This window comes from Schistocerca piceifrons, chromosome 3 (assembly GCF_021461385.2).
Source record: "Schistocerca piceifrons isolate TAMUIC-IGC-003096 chromosome 3, iqSchPice1.1, whole genome shotgun sequence".
Lineage (NCBI taxonomy): Eukaryota > Metazoa > Arthropoda > Insecta > Orthoptera > Acrididae > Schistocerca > Schistocerca piceifrons.
The window spans coordinates 936,168,857-936,192,104 of record NC_060140.1 but is presented as its reverse complement, the minus strand read 5'-3'; the positions used below and the strand labels follow the sequence as shown (position 1 = coordinate 936,192,104).

Genomic DNA, 23,248 nt, shown 5'->3' with positions numbered 1-23,248 from the left:
TCTCAGTATGACAAATACTACACCTTCCACAATCTCACTCCTTGCACCCAATTTATGGTATTTTTCAGTTAGCAGCTCCTTTATAATTCCCATCTTCATAATCAGTACAGCTTATTTTGGAAATAAGATATAATCAGTTTTGAATTTCATTTCTCAGTGGTCTCATCTTTAATGCCACAACATGTAGCTGTTCTTACAGAAATAAATGGCTCCATCACAAACACTGATCATAACGCAGGATAGTTCTGTATTGTCAAGTACACTTAATAATTTCTTTGTGTCAGAATAAGTCATGATATGACATATTACGAGGTGCATTCAAGTTCTAAGGCCTCCGATTTATTTTCTAATTAACTACTCACCCGAAATCGATGAAACTGGCGTTACTTCTCGACGTAATCGCCCTGCAGACGTACACATTTTTCACAACACAGACGCCATGATTCCATGGCAGCGGCGAAGGCTTCTTTAGGAGTCTGTTTTGACCACTGGAAAATCGCTGAGGCAATAGCAGCACGGCTGGTGAATGTGCGGCCACGGAGAGTGTCTTTCATTGTTGGAAAAAGCCAAAAGTAACTAGGAGCCAGGTCAGGTGAGTAGGGAGCATGAGGAATCACTTCAAAGTTGTTATCACGAAGAAAATGTTGCATAACATTAGCTCGATGTGCGGGTGCGTTGTCTTGGTGTAACAGCACACGCGCAGCCCTTCCCGGACATTTTTGTTGCAGTGCAGGAAGGAATTTGTTCTTCAAAACATTTTTGTAGCATGCACCTGTTACTGTAGTGCCCTTTGGAACACAATGGGTAAGGATTACGTCCTTGCTGTCCCAGAACATGGACACCATCTTTTTTTCAGCACTGGCGGTTACCCGAAATTTTTTTGGTGGCATTGAATCTGTGTGCTTCCATTGGCGCTTTGTTTCTGGATTGAAAAATGACATCCACGTCTCATCCATTGTCACAACCGACGAAAAGAAAGTCCCATTCATGCTGTCGTTGCGCGTCAACAGTGCTTGGCAACATGCCACACGGGCAGCCATGTGGTCGTCCGTCAGCATTCGTGGCACCCACCTGGATGACACTTTTCACATTTTCAGGTTGTCATGCAGGATTGTGTGCATAGAACCCACAGAAATGCCAACTCTGGAGGCGATCTGTTCAACAGTCATTCGGCGATCCCCCAAAACAATTCTCTCCACTTTCTCGATCATGTCGTCAGACCGGCTTGTGCGAGCCCGAGGCTGTTTCGGTTTGTTGTCACACGATGTTCTGCCTTCATTAAACTGTCGCACCCACAAACGCACTTTCGACACATCCATAACTCCATCACCACATGTCTCCTTCAACTGTCAATGAATTTCAATTGGTTTCACACCACGCAAATTCAGAAAACGAATGATTGCACGCTGTTCAAGTAAGGAAAATGTCGCCATTTTAAGTATTTAAAACAGTTCTCATTCTCGCCGCTGGTGGAAAAATTCCATCTGCCGTACAGTGCTGCCATCTCTGGGACGTATTGACAATGAACGTGGCCTCATTTTAAAGCAATGCGCATGTTTCTATCTCTTTCCAGTCCGGAGAAAAAAAAATCGGAGGCCTTAGAACTTGAATGCACCTTGTACATGATAAAAAATTTGAATGTCTGATAATTTATTTACTGTGTTGCAATTTTCACAAGCAGCAATTTTATACAGCTTATTATATGACTCAAGTACCTTCAGTGATACAGAAGTAAAAGTAAAAGAACATAGTTAATCTCATCAAAGAGGTCAGTGGTGATAAAAATAATCCAGAACAGTTAGGCTAAGATAATAAAAGAAAAGTAGTTCATAACTAATGATTCAGTCAGTGTCTATAGGAAAATTATAGGAAGAGACAGAGGACACAGATTTGATGAAAAATTGAACTCTCTCTTTATCATGTTCTTCAAACCTGTAAGTTAATTTTTGCTCTGAAACAATTAAAACACCAGTGCCATATGTGTAAAATCTTCCATTTACGTATTTAACAAGTGAATACAAGTACTAAACCGAAGTTACTGTTTACTGTTTTTGTTTTGTTTTATGTATTACCATAAATTCTGGTCAAAAGCTTGTAAAATTGACACGTTCCTTATCCTGTGATAGCGTCAGAACATGGATCACCGGAACAAGAGACAGATAAATAAATAAATAAAAATAAATAAATAAACATAAAAAATAAAATACATCATGAACAAATCAAATGCAGTCTAGTGGATTATTAAACAACAAACAAATAAAAGCGGTGAAGCAAATGAAAACTGAGTCCCCAGTTAACAGGTAGGGCAGAAATGAAGCCACACAGAAATTGTTATGTACCTAATAAGTGGGAAAATTCTGTGATGTGTAGTGCTTCTAGCACAGTATCAAAATATTCTGCTGATTTGATAAGCTTACCCTAGATCTATCTTTGTAATCAGCCAGTGACTTGAAGGATATTTCCTGCTATACTTAAATACAAACAGGCAGCACCAATTTACAAAAATGGAAATTACAGGTCAATTTCACTTCATTCAACATTTTCAGAGATAGATTTTGTATGTCCATCTTTCGGAATGGAGGTTTGAGGGACTTCGGCCGTCTGCTTATGTAATAAAATGGAACACCTACAGCCATCCTTATGATGTTATTTATTATATGGCTACCAGTTTCGCTGCTTCAGGCCTTAACTGATACTGAGGGGGTTAACTCCAGTCATACACATGATTCATCAGTGGCCATCATCTATGAACAGCTTTTCACAGACTACTTGTAACAACGATGTTGTGTCTCCAACCATCAACTTTCAACTACCAACTTTTCAAATGAATACCTATGATGGACATCTTTGGTGTACCTCTCACACACATGCAATGTTTAGATCTCTCACTTAATACAGAACAATGTAACAACTCGCCATTCCCAATCTAAGGTCATGCGTGTGCAGGATAAAGTATTTGCAGCATATAGTTCAAGTGGCAACACATGTGAGAGCAGTTACCTCTGATGTGTTCTATAATGTGATTTACATTTAGTTGGACTGACTGTGTATTTTGAGTATGCCATGGACCCATGACATTATAATCAGTGTTTATGGCTATAGACCCAAACATAAGGAAAGTCTTTGTTTGTGGAAACCTTAAAGTTCTACTTGGGAATGTAAAATTTTATATCATTAAAATATTTCTCTTGAGTGCTTGGATTTCCATTTCACAACAGGAAGCAAAAGGTTACATTGAGTAACTACTTCTTATAAATAAAATTAAACAGAATGTGAGAATTTAAAATAATTTTTTGTATGATTCTAAAAAAGCTGATAGGTCACAAAAAGTAGACACTGGATGTTAATGGAACACCTTTATTTGCATAATGGTGTAGTCCATCATCTGATGACCTGCTAAATCAAAGGCACATTTTTACATTACAAAAGTGAACACATACTGAAATGTATTGAAACAGGCACAATGGTTTGAAATCAAAATTCATAATTTTCTTTAAAGAGAAATGCATACGACAATGCATTATGAGTACATTGGCATGACAAACATGGCTTTTGACTTACAAAACATGAAATTACTTTATTCCCAGAAGGAAAGAAATACTAATGTGATGTATAGACAGCTAGCAGATGAATGAATGTGGCAGCCCTTAACACCACATAAGTAGCCTCACTTATACTAGATGCTGTGTAGTTTCAGCTCTCTGAGACTGCAGATGTATATGCAAGTTGCACTTGCATGAGTGTGTGTGTGCATGTGTGTATGTGTGTCTACTGCTGACAAAGGCCTTAATGGCCAAAAGCTATGATTGTGTGAATCTTTTTATTGTGCCTATCGCGACTCAGCATCTCCGCTATATGGTGAGTAGCAACTTTCCATCTCTCGTATTATTACATTCCATCCTGGATTTTCCATTGTTTGATTTAATGAGAGTGAATTAGCTTTCAACCACTTATTAATGTCAATGAAAATTTGATTAGCAGTTATTTCTAAACCTGTACTTGACTTGCTACTTATTGCAATGTTTGATTCATCTGCAAACAAAACAAACATAGCATCTGGCAATGTAACAGATGAGAGGCCATTAATGTACACAATAAAAATCAATAGACCCAAGAGGGAACCTTGAGGAACACCACATGTAATTAATTCCCAGTCAGATGAAGACTGACTGCTTAGCGCATAGGTATTTCGCAATGACGCCCTTTGTTTCCTGTTAGATACATAAGACACAAACCAAGTTGCAGCATTGTCAGTTGAAACCTTCCACTAAGCTCCAAACCACAGGCCCCTAATCAACTCTGGGAACAATACTGCAAATTGTGAGCTCTGCATACACCCTGCACATGAGACCAGCAGCCTTCACAACTTTTCCCAGCTGCCCATATGAACTGAGGATGGTCTCAGAACCCAAGTGACAGGCATCATTGGCACCAATGTGAGTCATAACTTGCAGACCATTGCACCGTGCACACACGATAACCACAGACGAGGTCTCCTTCACATCTCAGATTAGGCCCTGCTAGCAGTCATAATAAGTACACATTGTCTTTCTTTCAAGCACTGAATGCTGATTCTGAAGGAGCAGTCACCTGTCCACTCACAGTTCGAATGTACAAGACCAGACAGCCAGTCTCTACATTGATCCTCTGCCTCAAGTGATGTGAACACGTTACACCACTCACCCTATAGTGAGGGCAGACCCATTACATCAGGTACACTGGAAGGTGCCTCAGAAGCAGAGCCTGTTGCTGAAGTAAGTGACACCCGATGTATCCCACTTGATGTGGCAGTTTTGCTGCCACCACTACGTGCCAAGGCAGCAGCATAAAGACAGATGAATGTAGCCAAAAGTGCCTTGAGCTGTTTGTGAACTGTGGCCAGCTCCCCATTTCTGTACATATCATGTACACATCCTATCCACTCTAATGTGACTAACTTAAGAAGTAAACTTAAAAAGTACTCAGAGAAACCTAAATGTGCAACTTGATACCCTCATGACATGTCACCAATAGAGGACCCATTATTGAGCTGTGTAGCTGGCAATTCAAGAGAATGACAATTGTGCCACAGTCTGCCTGAATCTACACTTTACACTTACAAAAATGCTAGTTTGCACCTCTTAACTAGAAAAATGCACACAGAATTTAATACTTGAACTACAAAGAAAACACAGAGAAAGATGAATATGTAACTTGCTGGTCTGCTGGTGTGTAACAGGCAAGGCTAGAGATATGCAGGGTGATATAATCTGAGTGGAAAGAAGAGGGCCTGTATATGGGCACTGGCACATGGAAAACCAGTGGAATAGAAAAATAATTTAAATACATGTCAAATACCGATTTTTGTAAGTAAAATAGTTTCTTTTTTTTTAATGAAAAACATGCAAAAAATAGGAATAGTTGCAACTAAAAATATAAGGAGAAGGTCAATTCATTCTAAACTGGTGACTACTGTGTCACATGCATGTAATTATCTTTTATACTTTATTGCAGTCATGCTCTACAAGACTTCGAAAAATTCTAATAAATAATGAAATTGTGTTTTCATATAACTAACATATCTTCCACACTTACTCTGCTCGGGGACTAAAACTTATAGGTGCCAGTCCTGGGGGAGCTCCAAGAACCTTTTGTGAGCCTGTGTATACTACATCTACTTCCCATCGGTCAGCATAAAACTGAACACCACCAAGTGATGCGACTGTATCTACGGCAAGCAGGCAGCCATACCTTACAGAATAAGAAAATTTTTAAGTTGCAACTTTAGTATTATAATTATGGAAATATTTCATAATGCAAATTGATTTCACAAAAATTATGTATGATCAACACTTTACTTGTGGCATAGTGGACCAAGCTGACAACACCGCTGGAAGACACCAGTACTAGATTCTCCCTGAACTACAAAAAGTAATGATGGATGGAATTTTCTTAATGCCTGTTCAATTTCTGATATGCTGAAGCTTTCACCCAATGGCTTCTCAACCTTGTGTACAACAGCACCTATGACAAAAAAACAAAAGGCACAGATTTCATTAGTGTTTTTAAAATCACATTCAATTGCCTTGTGAGTGCTAAATTCACTTATTAACATCAAAAAGCACTTTAAAACATAGTCACAGTTATCAGAAAGATATGTCTAAAGTTTAGCTAAAAATGTAAAAAAGCTGTGGACTTTCTCCTCTGCTTTTGGCAGTTATATGGATAAAATCAAATAGGAATGGAAATAAAGCAACCCCAAAAGAATAAATCTGGGTAACAATAGAACAACAAACAATATCCAATTTGCTGTTGACCTAGTACTATTAGTCAATTCAGAAGACCACTTGCAAGATAAGATAACACATATAAATATAACACTAGAAAGCTGTTGTGACAGTGCCACGACATTTAACAGTGCCGCCACGACAGTACGTGTAAACGGCGATAGAGGCGCTCCGCAACTCGGCTGAGTGCGGGAGCGCCACCTAGCTACAAACGGCGCTGGCCGCAGGTCACGGCACGGCAGTCGAATGAGAGATACTGAGTTGTTATCAAGTAACCAGCTATTGTTTCTAAGTGAGTGTGTTTGAATATCCACGCAATTATTGAGGATTAAAGGTTATAATACTTTTTGGCGACGAGGATGGGATATTTTCACTGCGTTGTGGATTTGTGTTTTCGTGACTGGGCAGACATGGAACAGCTTATGCAAGCGCTCATTGAACAACAAACACAGCTGACGGCTGCTATTCAGGCACAACAAACACAGCTGATGGCTGCTATTCAGGTGTTGTCGACGTCGCTTACTCATCGTCTGTCTTCCTCTTCTCCGCCTCCATTCCCTCCTTACGACGAGGCCACTGAAGACTGGGAGGATTATGAGAAGCGTTTGCGGCAACACTTCTTGGCTTTCGGTGTTGTCAACGCTCCTATGTGTAAGTCGTTATTTCTATCTTGGATTTCCCCACGGATCTATCAGCTGCTATCTCAGTTAGCCCCTCTGCGGGAACCTGCCTCCCTGTCCTTCCAAGAAATGTGTGACTTATTGTCTAACTATTACCACAAAAACACCCACTTCATTGCTGCCCACGTGGCGTTCTACCAGTGTCGTAAACAGCCCCATCAATCTTACCGGGCTTGGGCGGCGGAACTACACGGTCTGAGTAGGAAATGTCAGTTTGTCACGGACACTCATCATGAGTCTTATGCTGATTCAATGGTTAGGGATGCTATTCTACGGCTTGCTCCTGATAAAGAAGTTTGGCAATGTGCCCTACAACTGCCAAACCCGTCGTTGTCGGAAGTTCTAAGCATCGCTCAATCCTTTGAAGTGTCTCATGCTGCTGGTGTGCAAATAGACGTGTGGTGTGATGTAGGCGCTGTACAGTCAACTTTCGACACGGACAATTTGCCTGTTTCACAGGAGAACAAAGATTTGGCGGTGGTTCACTCGCATAAACAATGTCGCGTTGGGCCGCAACACTCGTAGCGAAAACGTGCAACCACAGACGCAGGTTCGTTCCGCACTTCCTTCTTGTCCACATTGTTTTGTACAGCATGACAGGGCCACGTGTCCAAAACGTTGGGCCACGTGTAATTCATGTAGGAAAAAAGGCCACATTGCTTCTGTGTGTCAGTCCCCTAAAGTACCTGTCGACGAGGACGAGGCATCGGACATGGATGTTAACTGTGTGCTTTCTCAAACAAATAAGTTGTTTGTTACTGTTCGTGTTCTGGATAAAGACATTCGCATGCAGATGGACACTGGCTCTGCAGTAACTCTCATTAATTCTTGCACGTATTTGGAGGCAGGCTCCCCTCCCTTGTCTCCAGTTACGTGAAATCTGAGAACTTATAATAAACAGAAAATTCCTATCATTGGCAAGTTTGATGCTTTCACTGCCTACAAGTCTGTTGTTAGGCCCCTCACGTTTTATGTAGTGGATCATGTGGGCACTGAAAACCTGTTCGGTTATGATGCTTTCCAGTTGTTCGAGTTCTCCATTGATGATGATGTGCACCTCATATCTGAGGATATTCCGTATCGACAGTTGGATGGATTGTGTTCTGAATTTTCGTCCATGTTCTCTGCTGGTCTGGGTCATGCCAAGGATTTTGAAGCCCACATTACTCTTAAACTTACCGCTCGCCCTAAGTTTTTCTGGGCACGCCCTCTTCCGGTGGCGTTGCGTGCACCTGTCAAGGCTGAGATAGACAGGTTAACAGCTTCAGGGATTCTCTTTCCTGTTACCTCCAGCGAATGGGCATTGCCAGTCGTGGTGGTTTCTAAACCAAATGGGAGTCTGCGATTGTGCGGTGATTTTAAAGCCACCGTCAATGCTCAGAGCCTCATTGACACTTATCCTCTTCCCCGTCCTGAGGAGTTATTTACCAAGCTCGCTGGGGGCAAGTTCTTTTCCAAACTTGACTTATCGGAGGCGTACCTTCAGTTGCCGTTGGATGCTTCTTCCAAGGAATTTCTCGTCATCAACACTCCTTGTGGGTTGTATCAGTACCAGCGGTTACCATTTGGCGTCGCTAGCGCGCTGGCCATTTTTCAGCGGTTTTTGGAACAGCTCACGGCTTCCGTTCCCAGCTGCATAAACTATCTGGATGACATTGTTGTCATGGGGGCCTCCACTGAGGAGCACCTTCGCAATTTGCGTTCACTGTTTTGGGTTTTGCATTCGGCTGGGTTGAAGTGCAATCTGGACAAGTCACAGTTCTTCCAACCCTCCATTGTGGACCTTGGTTTCCACTTGTCCCGTGAGGGTATACGTCCTCTACATCAGCACGTTGCGGCCATTAACGCTCTACCCCGGCCGTCTACGGTCAAAGAACTTCAGGCATTTCTAGGCAAGATTGCTTATTATCACAAATTCATTCCATCCGCAGCGGTGGTAGCTCATCCTCTGCATCAGATGTTACGCAAGAACGTCCCTTTCTGTTGGTCCGATGAGTGTGAGCAGGCTTTTGTCCGCCTGAAGGCTCATTTGCAGTCGGCGCCTTGTCTTGCCACATTCCGTCCGGGTCAGCACTTGCTTCTGGCGGCTGACGCGTCACAGTATGGCCTAGGGGCTGTTCTCGCCCATCGGTATGAGGATGGGTCGGAACAACCCATCGCCTATGCTTCCAAGACCCTCAACAATGCGCAACGGCATTACTCTCAAATCGAAAAGGAGGTGCTCGCTATCATTTATGCTCTAAAAAAGTTCAGCGTTATTTTGTATGGTTCTAAGTTTCACCTCATCACTGACCACAAGCCGCTGGTCTCTCTTTTCAGCCCATCGGCGTCGCTTCCGGATAAGGCAGCTCACCGCCTGCAACATTGGGCCTTATACTTGTCTCGTTTTCACTATGAGATTCACTATCGCCCCACGGCCCAGCACGCCAACGCTGACGCATTGTCGTGATTGCCGATGGGCCCCGAGCCGGTTTTCGATCGTGATGAACTACTCTGTTTCCACATTGATGAGGAAGAACGTTGTGCGGTCGAGGGTTTTCCAGTTACAGGTTCGCAGGTCACTTCGGCTACTGCGCGGGACCCGGTCCTGCGTCAGGTGATCGGTTTTGTTCAATGGGGTTGGCCGGACAGGACCAAGGGCCGGGCATCGGATCCCCTTCGCAACTACCATGCCTTGCGCCTTCGTCTGTCTGTTCGTGATGGTGTTGTTCTTCTGGCCTCAGATGGCGCATCTCCACGGGTCGTGGTGCCAGCCTCTCTTCGCAAAGATGTTCTCAAACTGTTGCATGAAGGCCATTGGGGGATTTCTCGGACTAAGTTCCTGGCCCGCAGGCACGTTTATTGGCCCGGTAATCATTCGGCCATCGCCCACATGGTTCTGCGTGTGGTCAGTGTGCTCAACAACTGGCTGCACCTCGTACAATGCCCTCTCCATGGCCTGATCCGGCGCAGCCATGGGAACGGGTGCACGCTGACTTTGCCGGCCCCTTCCTCGGTACTTATTGGCTACTGTTGATTGACGCCTTCTCGAAGTTTCCGTTTGTTGTTCAATGTCTGTCGCCCACCACTGCGGCGATGACGCTGGCTTTTTCCAAAACCTTTGTGCTAGAAGGTCTTCCATCCACGATCGTCACGGACAATGGCCCTCAGTTCTCTTCGCAGGCCTTCCGTGATTTTTGTACTGGACAAGGGATTCGTCATGTTACAGCACCGCCCTTCCATCTGCAATCAAATGGGGAGGTCGAGCGCCTTGTCCGCACTTTCAAAAGCCAGATGAAAAAATTCCTTAGTGATTTTTCCACAGATGACGCTCTGCTGCAATTTCTGAGTTCTTACCGCTTCACGCCTCTGGGTGATCGCAGCCCTGCTGAACTCTTGCATGGCCGCCAACTGCACACTCTACTGCACCTGCTTCACCCTGTCAGGCCTTGTGCTGTGTCCCCCAGTGCGGGAAAATACTCGATGGGCGCCAACGTGTGGGCACGAGGGTATGGATCTCGCCCTAAATGGATTCCAGGGGTGGTCAAGGCTCTTCACGGCCGCCGGCTTTGTGAAATACGTACGGACGACGGCACGGTTGTTCGCCATTATGACCAGATGCGTCCACAAGTGGTGGCCACGCCGGTGCCACCGCCCCTTCCTTCGCCTCCACCAGCCCGAGAAGCCAGTCCTGTCGCTGCTGCCAATATACCGTACGTGTTGATGCAGCCGACGTCGCTACCGCTTCCGAGTACGCCGGAACCGGCCCCCGTCGCGACGCCGCCTTCTCCGGGACCCATCTCACTGGAGCACACCCCCAGGTCCACGACACCTATGGATGCTGCTCCGGAGCTTTCCCCCATCATCTCGTCCGGGAGGCACGTTCCACGCACGAGCTTCCATCCTGGACATTTTCGACACTCTCGTGTCTCTCCGCGGGATCTTCTTGGGGCCTCACAAGAGGCCATGGATGTCTCCGCACTGTCCATGTCTCCAAGGAAGTGAGTGTTTTGTTTTTTCAAGGGGGGAAAAGTGTTGTGACAGTGCCATGACATTTAACAGTACCGCCACGACAGTATGCGCAAACGGCGATAGAGGCGCTCCGCAACTCGGCTAAGCGCTGGAGCGCCACCTAGCTACGAACGGCGCCGGCCGCAGGTCACGGCACGGCAGTCGAATGAGAGATACTGAGTTGTTATCATGTAACCAGCTATTGTTTCTAAGTGAGTGTGTTTGAATATCCACACAATTATTGGGGATTAAAGGTTATAACAAAAGCAACAATATGAAAATATCAGTGAAACAGAAAGCCATGGAAGTAATATGCAGATACAAATGGACAGCTAAAATTTTAACAGATAATCAAACAATATAAGAAAAAGTTCATTCAAATATTTTGGATGTGAAACATCAACTTACACCATCATCATACATTTAGAGAAAACCATACAAAATAAAATAAAATAAATGTATTCACAATAATATTTGGGGAGGGGGAGGGGTAGATGGGGGAGGGATGGCATGAGAGGAAAGAAATAAGACTAAGATTACATAATCTGGTGTCAAACCTACAATACTATATGCCACCGAAACATGAATTCTGAGAGAAAGTGATAAAAGCAAAATAGAAGCATTAGAAATGAAGATTCTTTGATCAGTATTAGGTATAAGTTTAGCATACTAAATTAGGAATACTGATGAACAAAAATCACTTGATATTAACATTATGATAGCGGAAGATGTAAATGAGTACCAACATATGTGGTTCCAACATGTAATCATGATGTTCCCAGAGAGTACTGCTATAACTAAGATTGGGCTAAACAGTGACTTTTGGATGAAAGTGATGTCTGTGGATGCTAGTTTTCAATAACTGCAATTTGACACAGTTTAAAATCACATTTTATGAATTCAAAATTTGTAACCCCTGCACTCGGTCAATGTCAAAATATTCCTTCTGTTATTTATCAACATTATTGTCACACTGTAATTAGTCACAAGTAACAACTAATAGGCACTGGCACATACATCTGCTAAATGTCCTCTTCTGTAAAGTGTGCAAACTAAGTATTTCAACTATGTTGCTGACATCTTTGTGCATGAAAGGAATGATAAATAAATGTGAAACACAATGTGACTGGATAATGAAAAGTCTTACCCTTTGTTAAAGCCACCTCATATCCCGAAATTATCTGCCATGTGTTTATTGATAAAGACTTGGTTATGACCTTTAAGGTTGATGGTATGCAACTGAAAACAGTGAGAAGTGCAGATCTTACAGTTAAAACTATATTGGGAACAGTTTAAGTGCAATACATGACAATACACACAAGGAGTTTACCTGTGTGTTGTAGTGTTGAAAAAATTATAAATTTTTGTTCCCACATACTGGGGAGTTTGAGTACATAAATTTAAATGATGAGTGGATAGCATAAAATTTTCTTCATTTCTCTCCTTGCATAATTCTAAATTGGTTCTCAAAAAACCAATAATATCATAGATACATAGGGAGGGTACTGTTAATAGTTTCACATTTTTAAATAATGTCTGACATGATTTCTTTGGATGCACAGCATGCATGTTTCTCATAATTTGTTTCTGTAATTTCAGTATGAGCATTAACTTAGTTGAATTTCCTCAAACAACAATACTGTATCTTATAACTGACTGGTAGTAGCTATGGTATGCAATTTTCCTTGAGTCCCTGCCAGTGGCATTTGCCAATATTTGCATTGTAAATGCAAAGCTACATAGTTTGTTCACTAGATATTTCCTATGTTTGTTCCAATTTCAGTTCTTGTCTACATTTAACCCTAAAAATTTCACAGAATGCACTTCTGCTAGATTTTGATTTTTATGGTTTATTTTAATTTCCTTGGATGTTGACTGTTTTGTTCTGAACTGGATCAGACTCTTAAATATTCCAGTGGTGCTGTCATGTAAGACACCTAGCCTAAAATTTTTCTCTGGTCAAATTAGCTTCTAAACTGTAAAACTTCGAGTAAAACTGAAGTGCTATCAGGTGTTCCCCAGGGAAGTGTCCTGGGACCTCTGCTGTTCCTGATCTATATAAATGACCTGGATGAAAATCTGAAAATCTCTTAGGTTGTTCACAGATGATGCTGTAATTTACCGTCTAGTAAGGTCATCCGAAGTCCAGTATCAGTTGCAAAGTAATTTAGAAAAGATTGCTATATGGTGTGGCAGGTGGCAGTTGACGCTAAATAACGAAAAGTGTGAGGTGATCCACATGAGTTCCAAAAGAAATCCGTTGGAATTCGATTACTCAATAAATAGTACAATTCTCAAGGCTGTCAATTCAACTAAGTACCTGGGTGTTAAAATCACGAACAACTTCAGTTGGAAAGACCACATAGATAATATTGTGGGGAAGGCGAACCAAAGGTTGCGTTTCATTGGCAGGACACTTAGAAGATGCAACAAGTCTACTAAAGAGACAGCTTACACTACACTCGTTCGTCCTCTGTTAGAATATTGCTGCGCGGTGTGGGATCCTTACCAGGTGGGATTGACGGAGGACATCGAAAGGGTGCAAAAAAGGGCAGCTCGTTTTGTATTATCACGTAATAGGGGAGAGAGTGTGGCAGATATGATACGCGAGTTGGGATGGAAGTCATTAAAGCAAAGACGTTTTTCGCCGCAGCGAGATCTATTTACAAAATTTCAGTCACCAACTTTCTCTTCCAAATGTGAAAATATTTTGTTGAGCCCAACCTACATAGGTAGGAATGATCATCAAAATAAAATAAGAGAAATCAGAGCTCGAACAGAAAGGTTTAAGTGTTCGTTTTTCCCGTGCGCAGTTTGGGAGTGGAATGGTAGAGAGATAGTATGATTGTGGTTCGATGAACCCTCTGCCAAGCACTTAAATGTGAATTGCAGAGTAGTCATGTAGATGTAGATGTAGATGTAGATGTAGATGTACATTAATATCTTCAACCATAAATAGGTTATACACTGATGGCATGATACGTAAGGTTCTTAGCACAAACACGAATGTTGGTCAACGGGTAACACATCGTGTAAATGTTATAATGCTACTTTTAGTTGCTACTTGTGACATATGCCGTCCTTGAGAACAGTCAAAATAACATGATAACAGCCGATACTCAACAGCGTGACACAGGGTTCTTAGAAAGAAGTTCAAACTTTGTCCAACAGATGTGCATAGTGTTAAACATTAATTTTGATAGTTATTTGTGGCTTATATTGTTCTTGAGAACAGTTGAAATAACATAAAAGTTGACACTCAATAGTGCGACACAATGCCCTTTGAAGGAAGTATGAACTTTCATCAACAGATGGAACACAGTATTAATTGCTACTTTTAGTTGTTACTTATGATTTCTAGTTGTGACCAAAATCATAGCTAGATACTGAAAATTTGTTGTTTGAAAACTGTGAATTCTCAATTACTTGTGTTTTGTAACAGATACACGATTTCCTGGCCATCCCTTGTTATAACCATTCCAACATTAAACTGGGAAACCCCAGAAAATTATGGTAAGAGCAGTTCTAACAAGATCTCACCCAGCTCTTGATAAGAAAGGAGGAGGAGGAGGAGGAGCAGGAGCAGGAGAAGGAGATTAAAAAGCTACATCTTTGTATGATGACTGTACAAACAATATTGAAACAAATGTTATATTCTTGGATGTGTGTTCCTCCATTTTATTCAATTATGAGCTCACCCTGGGTTCTGTATGTGTCAAGATTGTGATCATACATAGCTACATGTACAGTAGATTACAACTGAATACAAGACAGATTAAGAATGAAGAGCCTGCAGTACCATAAAATACAAATAATAACTGAAATCTGTCTTTACACTTTAAAGATGCCATATTTGGAAACAGTTAGACAAGTCCAATTGTTATATACTACTTGGTAGACAGTTCCAAAGTACATAAACAGTTGAAATATTTATTCAAATTGTGCAATTTATTAATGACCTACATACAACTTGAATAACATTTGATATCATTGATTTGTGCAAATAGTCATGCATTTTGTAAGCTAATATATCATTCTGGAAATTTCTAGAGCAAATTTTATTTTTCTATTACACATGTTGCACTTCTTGTAGGATACTTCAAGGATAGTTAGTGCTGGACAGTGACTTAAAATTTGTTTATGAGCAAAGAAACAGAATGCAAATAAAAATTGGAGATCACATGCAATATTAAATGCATTAGTCAACAACAACAACTTGCAGTGACATGTTTTTATCTTATTCTACAGTTTTTGAATTGCACAAAAGATTCAAAAGGCAAAATGTCACTTGAACTGAGGTAATTGGGATAGCATGTCATGCCTGACAGGTTGATTACACGGGAGGAAAATTTTTTTAAAAAGTGGGACATAATTTTGTCCAAAATATTTTTTTTGTTTGAATTGCTTCGATGTCCCCCCACAATCTGACCTGGCAAAGATCCCAAACACTCAAGCAGTACTCAAGAATAGGTCTCACTAGCATCCCATATGCAGTCTCCTTTACAGATGAACCACACTTTCCCAAATTCACCCAGTAAACTGAAATCGACCAACTTCCTTCAGTACCACAAACCCTCATATGCTCATTTCATTTCACATCACTTTGTAACAGTAAGTCCATAAATTTAAACAACATGACTGTGAAGCTGCCCACCACTAATGCAGTAGCCAAACACTAAAAGTTCGTTTTTTCTACTCATCCGCATTAATTTACATCTTCCCAAATTTAGTAATAGCTGCTATTCATCATACCAACTAGAAATTATGTCTAGTCATTTAGTCATTTTGTATCTTCCTACAGTCAGTCAACTTCAACACCTTACCATGCACCATAGCATCATGAGCAAACAACTGGAGATTGCTGCCCACCCATCCACCAAATCATTTATTATATAGAGAACTACAGAGGTCATATCACACTTCCCTGGAGCACTCCTGCCAATACCCTCACCTCTAACGAACACTCACCATCGAGGTCAGTATGTTGTTGTTGTTGTTGTTGTTGTTGTTGTTGTGGTCTTCAGTCCTGAGACTGGTTTGATGCAGCTCTCCATGCTACTCTATCCTGTGCAAGCTTCTTCATCTCCCAGTACTTACTGCAAACTACATCCTTCTGAATCTGTTTAGTGTATTCTTCTCTTGGTCTCCCTCTACGATTTTTACCCTCCACACTGCCCTCCAATACTAAATTGGTGATCCCTTGATGCCTCAGAACATGTCCTACCAACCGGTCCCTTCTTCTAGTCAAGTTGTGCCACAAATGTCTCTTCTCCCCAATCCTATTCAATACCTCCTCATTAGTTACATGATCTACCCATCCAATCTTCAGCATTCTTCTGTAGCACCACATTTCAAAAGCTTCTATTCTCTTCTTGTCCAAACTATTTATCATCCATGTTTCACTTCCATACATGGCTGGTTACACTCCATACAAATACTTTCAGAAACGACTTACTGACACTTAAATCTATACTCAATGTTAACAAATTTCTCTTCTTCAGAAACGCTTTCTGTGCCATTGCCAGTCTACATTTTATATCCTCTCTACTTCGACCATCATCAGTTATTTTGCTCCCCAAATAGCAAAACTCCTTTACTACTTTAAGTGCCTCATTTCCTAATCTAATTCCCTCGGCATCACCAGACTTAATTTGACTACATTCCATTATCCTCGTTTTGCTTTTGTTGATGTTAATCTTATACCCTCCTTTCAAGACACTGTCCATTCCGTTCAACTGCTCTTCCAAGTCCTTTGCTGTCTCTGACAGAATTACAATGTCATCAGCAAACCTCAAAGTTTTTATTTCTTCTCCATGGATTTTAATACCTACACCAAATTTTTCTTTTGTTTCCTTTACTGCTTGCTCAATATACAGATTGAATAACATCAGGGAGAGGCTACAACCCTGTCTCATTCCCTTCCCAACCACTGCTTCCCTTTCATGTTCCTCAATTCTTATAACTGCCATCTGCTTTCTGTACAAATTGTAAATAGCCTTTCGCTCCCTGTATTTTACCCCTGCCAACTTTAGAGGTCAGTATACTGGGTTCTATTACTTAAGAAGACTTTGAACCTTTCACGTATCTGTGAACTTATTCCACATATCTATAGCCAAAGAGTTGTATCCAGAGAAAATTTCTCGCTCTATAGCAGGGTGTATGATGCTATAAAAATTTCCAATAATTTTCAACTGTGTGCCATATCTAGTCTCAACCACGTACTTGTTCCTTTCATGTTTAGGTCATCTTAGGTAAAAACTTTAGCTGTTGACAACTGGGTGTTTCACATTTCCTATTACAGGCTTCTAAGTATTATAGAGGGGCTTAATAGATAAAGGTTTTTGTAAGGAGTCTACATCTGGAAATGTACCAGTTGGATGTAAAATAAGTTTGAAGATTTGATCACTTGCAAATCTCCCACTTCACAGCAAACACACAGGAGATTTTTGCCTCATGTACTCTATAGGAGCCGACAGCATGGACAACGTTATGAGTACTTGTCATCAGATTCACTCGTACATGATGAAGAGTGTCCTGTTCAAGTGCAGCTCATTCATGGAGCACCTTAGTCAACCCTCCTAGTTGCAAACATACCTGTTTCTCACAGCTATTGTTGTAGTCAGATAAAAATGGCATTCAATGTCATATGGTAATTATAGCAGAGCCATATGGTAATTATAACAGAGTCTGATAATGGCACCCTCTTCTCAGTTTGTGTGTCTACTGTGAAGTGGGAGATTTGGAAGTTACTCGATCTTGAAACTTGTTTCACATCCAAACAGTACATTTCTGGACATGGGTTCCTTTCCAAAACTTTAAGTTCCTTCTACAGCACCTAGAACCCTGTAATAGGAATTGTGAAACACCTAGTATTTGTGATGTTCATGTCTCTTGGGTATAGACTGAAATGAATCCTGTAGTTACTACCCACTAGTTGAAGTCTGCCATCATATAAAAGTAAGACATGCTATTGTATTCAATAGTTTTTCCTTCCCCTGCCATCTTCCAGTCCATTTCCTTTTTACTGCTGTAACAGTAACCTGATATCTTTCAGTAATGATATTTAACAATTATTGATGCTGAATGTAAATTATATTGGAAAGTCCTGAGTGTAACACAAATAAGGTAAGGAGTTACGGCAGTCACTCACCATATAGATGAGACACTAAGTGGTAACCAAGCACATAGAACACCCAGTTCCTCCAGAGGGAACACTTTTTTTGTGACCAACCTCCCTGACAAAACTGAGACAAGCTAACACTGAACTTGCCTCTCTCAATGTCTACCTCTGTCTAATTGTGACCCTCACCAATTCCCATCCAACTACTTCCTGGTTATCTTTCAGAAACTCCTTACTTAAAGACCTTGCATCATCTTATTTACCTAAGTCATTTCACAAGAACACAAGCTTCTTGGTGGGTGAAAGAGCAGCCACTCACTACCTTAAAACAGGCCCTGAGTCAATCATTCTCCCTGCTAACAAAGTCTTCACCATTGTCCTGAAGAACTGCAGTGATTACCTCTCGGAACGAATCCACCAACTGTCTGATTCTTCCACCTACAAGTCCTGCCAATGGGATTCCATCCAAAGAGCCCAGCATAACCTTCAGTCTCTACTCAGGTAACACTCCTACTACCCCATCCCCCAATTCCACCTCCTGCCCCCCCCCCCCCCTCCCCAACACACACACACTTTCTACATGCTCCTCAAAATGAAACCTAACTGCCATGGATACCGGATTGTAATTAGTTACTGTGTTCCCACGAAAGAATGTCAGCTCTTGTTGGCCAATACCTATAACCCTCTACTGCATCCTACCTTCCTATAGACCATACACCATTTCCCTCATAGTCTCTATATCATTCTCGTGCTCTAACTATGTGGATCCTTGCATGTCACTACTGACACCACTTCCCTATACACCTACATCCCACATGGCCACTGAACACTACTTTTCCCATTACTCTACCATTTCCAAACTCATTACCTCTTTCCTTATACAGCTGAATAACTTCATGCTTACCTATAATTACTTATCCTTCAAGGAGAAGATATACAAACAAATTTGTGGCTGACCATGGACATCTGGATGGCACCATCATATGCTCATATGCCAACCTGTTTTGTGGGTCAACTACAGAAAATCTTCCCAACCCTCCCAAGATCTTAAACCCCTTGCAGAGGAACATACACACAAACTGCAGGAGAAGAATAAAACTGAACTCCAAAAGGAGAAACATCAATGTTCATTCCCTCACAGTTTGCAATTTGTCCCATTGCAGACCCTAACCTACATAATAGTACCTCACTGTCTTTAAAAAATTGTGCGACAACTGTTTTCTGATGAAATCGGCATATAAATCAAGAACCCAAACTGAACCATAGCCACTATTATAGCTGGACGTGCTTACAGCTGCTCCACAGCAAATGATTCAAGTTTTATTCTCACAACGAAACATATTATGCAGTTTCAAATAAACAAATATGATTTGTTATTTGCAAGGTAATTCAGTAAATGAAACACTATGTATATAATAACTTGGGATCCAGCAATATGATACACTTAAAATATAACCTCCACACAGATTTTGAATTACTCAAAATGCACACTGAGTATCTTTTTGCACTTAAAAGTATCTCTCACTGTATTTATGTGGATCAAGGTGCTGGCTTATTTTGCACTATTTCCCTCTTTGGTGTGTTATACATCTATCTTCCAGGGCAATGAAGTTAAGGTAAAAAGACAAATAAAATATTCTTTGAGCAAAATGCAGCACTAAGAATGCTGTGTAAGATAGGTAATTGCACATCACACTGACACCTCTTCGAGGATCTTTGAATTCCTACACTCAGTAAATACACACATTAGAGGTATTTACTGTTAGCAATGAACAGCAGTTTCATTTGAATTGTGATTTGCACAACCACATTATACAGGGTGTAAATTTTAAGTTGTCAAACCAGAATAATTCGAAAAATAAGGTTCACACATAAAAAGTGTAGAATCCAAAGTTGATTATTTTCGAGGGGCATCTGCTACTGCTAAAATTAGCCTACCACCCCAGCCCCTTGGCGGTGGGGCAGAAGGCAACCTTAAAATTTCAAATGAGAACCCCCATTTTTTATTGCAGAATCAGATTCTACATAAAAAAAACTACGTACATTTTGTCTTAAACATTTGTTTTGATTCTTGGTAGTTGACACTGTAATTCTTTGAACATGGCTGACGTTTGCAGCAACCGTATACACAAATTTGAAAAATATGTAAAAATCAGCCAACCGGTTGCATAGGTTTTCTATATATATTGACGAAACCTGGTCAAGATATATAGAAAACCTATGCGACCAGTTGGCTGATTTTTACATATTTTTCAAACACTGTAATTCAAGTAAATCCATGTTCTCATTTTTGTGTGGAAAATGATTATGGAAGTATAAAAAATACTTATATACTTCATAAATTTTGATTTGCTAAAACTAAAACTCTCCCTCTCTCCCAATAGGGTGGGGTTTGAGAGAGGGAGTTTTACAAATGTTGACCCAATCGTAATTTTTCGAGTTACTCTGGTTTTTCAACTTAAAATTTACACCCTGTATAACAGAAAAATATCCATGTAGATTTTGCCTCCAAGTACAGAGTTAATATCTTCAAAAAGATTCTATTCATCATTTAAAAAATTATAGAAATTCAAAAGAAAATTAAAGCTATACTATATTAGCCACTCCTTACCTCTATTCAAGGACTGGGAATTTGTGTTAGCTTTATGACTAATAACAATGCTCTTTGTAGACAGACCTCTATTCTTAAAACAGAAACAATTTTTAACAAAAAAGTTTATTGCAGTTAAGTACTCACATTAAATCTTCAATGTCTTGGATGAATAAGTCATTTTCAATAGCCTATGGACAATTCTTGGCCTAAGGCTGCATCAGAATATGCTGGGAGAATGTTAGACGCTTCACACAAATGTTGACTTCTTGCATTACATGAATATATTCCAATAAACTTTACCGATAAATGCAATGAGCTTGCTACTGTTCTTCACCAGTAACAAAGCTAACTAGACAGATATATCTGTTATTCTGCAATCAGTGTCATTGTAATCAAACAGGTATTAAGCTACCAAGAAGAGATATATGATAACTACTCAAACTGAATTCAAACGATGGAAGTCACTGATGCTGGGGTATGCTATGAATTCTGGCTGGCTGAAAACAACATACCTATAGTTCAGAGCATAATCTGCTCCAGAGCTCCGGTTCTGTCAGAGTACATAACCAACATTTTTAAAGAACAATGCACCCTGACTGCCACTATTGACTCCTTTTGAAAATAGCTGTTATTATCTCACACATAATGGTAAAAAATAAAGATTGTTAGTTCTGTAACACATATGAATCAGGTATTTTTGGAACCTCGAAGTCACATAGTGGAAACTTGGGAGGAAACTGAAAAACCTTACAGCAGAATAAACTAGAAACTATTTGTAATGTGTTTTTCCTCTGAGGATTAATACTTATGTAAAGACACCATGGACATATGATATAAATTTTAATTAGTTATTATATTTCCCAGTAGATAATTTAAACTCTGTAACTTATGAGATTTTAAAACTAAATGAACAACATTTTTTTATTTTCTTAAAGAAAAAAAATCATTCGTATATATGTTTTACTGAGAAGTGTAACTACTTTATTTGAGTATAAAAAGTAATAACATTCACAGTTCCAGTATATTAGATCCAATTTGCACAAGCAAAATATTTTAATAAATAATGACACATAGAACTAAATAAACTGCCAGAAAAAAACTGCAACACCAAAAAATAATTAATGTAGACTAATGGAATTTTGGGAACGCATTTGTCTGAGTAATATATTTAAGTGATTAACATTACAGTACTGCATGTTAATGTAAGCATGAGATAAGCCATTGCAAATGTGAAATGTTGGTACATTAATAACAGATGTAGCCAACAGAATCTTGACTGCAAGCATGCAAATGTGCGTGTATTATGCTGTACAGGTGTCGGATGTCAGTTTGTGGGATGGTCTTCCATGCATGTTGCACTTGGTCGGTCAATAAAGGGACAGATAATGCTGTTTGTGGGCGATGCTGGAGTTGTATGATGGTGTCCCTTACGTGCTTGATTGGAGACTGGTCTGGTGATTGAGTAGACCCGAGTAATGTGTTAACACTCTGTAGAGCATGCTGGTTTACAACAGTGATATGTGGCCATGTGTTGTCCTATTGGAAAACACCCCTGGAATGCTGTTCATGAATGGCAGCACAACAGGTCAAATGACCAGACTGATGCATAATTTTGCTCTCAGGGTGTGAGGGACAAACATAAGAGTGCTCCTGTTGTCATACAAAATTGTACCCCAGACCATAACTCATGGTGTAGGTCCAGTGTGTCTGGCACGTAGACAGGTTGGGTGCAGGCCCTCAACTGACATCCTTCTAACCAACACCTGCCCATCACTGGCATGAAGGCACAACCAGCTTTCATCAGAAAACACAACAGACCTCCACCCTGTCCTCCAATGAGCTCTCTCTTGACACCACTGAAGTTGCACATGGTGGTGGTTTGGGGTCAGTAGAATGCACACTACAGGGCGTCTGGCTCAGAGCTGTCCTTGAAGTAAACGATTAGTAAAAGCCCATTGTTTACTGTGGTGCACAATGCTGCTCAAATTACTGCTGCCGATGCAGGATAATGTGACAAACCCAAACACCGAACACACTGGTCTTAGTAATGCCATGTGGACCAAATATTCTCATGACCACCAGTGCCAGCAGTTATGTACAGTGGCTGCATTCCTGCCATGTCTTTCTGCAATACTGCAGAAGGAACATTCAGATTCTCAGAGCCCTATACATGACCTCATTCAGACTCAATGAGATGCTGATGATGGCATCTTTGTTACCTTAAAGGCATTCTTGACTAACAACAACTCATCACACCCAATCTAAAGGTAATGAATGACCACAACCATTAAAGCAAACCAGATTTGAATCCTCACCATGGCACTATCAGCACCACTCTCTTACGACTAGTACAAAATTTGAATAGATATTGCCTTCCTTTGTAGAAACATCCCTACCAACTTATGTTTCTGTCGCACAACTCGTTCATGGTGTTATGATTTTTATTCCAACACTGTAGTATTCCAAAAACTTTTAATTTCCTCCCCATTACATAGGTATCCCTCTAGCTTCCTAGGACACTTCATTTTCTTTATATCAATTAGAAGATTACTCGAGTAACTGCTTATTGTTGTTGTTGTGGTCTTCAGTCCTGAGACTG

At 40.7% G+C, this 23,248-nt stretch overlaps 1 protein-coding gene across 1 annotated transcript in view; it reads right to left on the bottom strand.

Annotated features, from left to right (window-relative positions):
• LOC124789821 (alanine--glyoxylate aminotransferase-like) overlaps positions 1-23,248 on the bottom strand; it is a 69,057-nt gene that overhangs the window by 12,799 nt on the left and 33,010 nt on the right. The window contains exons 3-4 of the mRNA XM_047257305.1: positions 5,838-6,003; positions 5,575-5,730 (exon numbers count right to left, since the gene is read on the bottom strand). Of these exons, the coding sequence (XP_047113261.1) occupies positions 5,575-5,730; positions 5,838-6,003 (322 nt within the window). The remainder of the gene's footprint in view (positions 1-5,574; positions 5,731-5,837; positions 6,004-23,248) is intronic.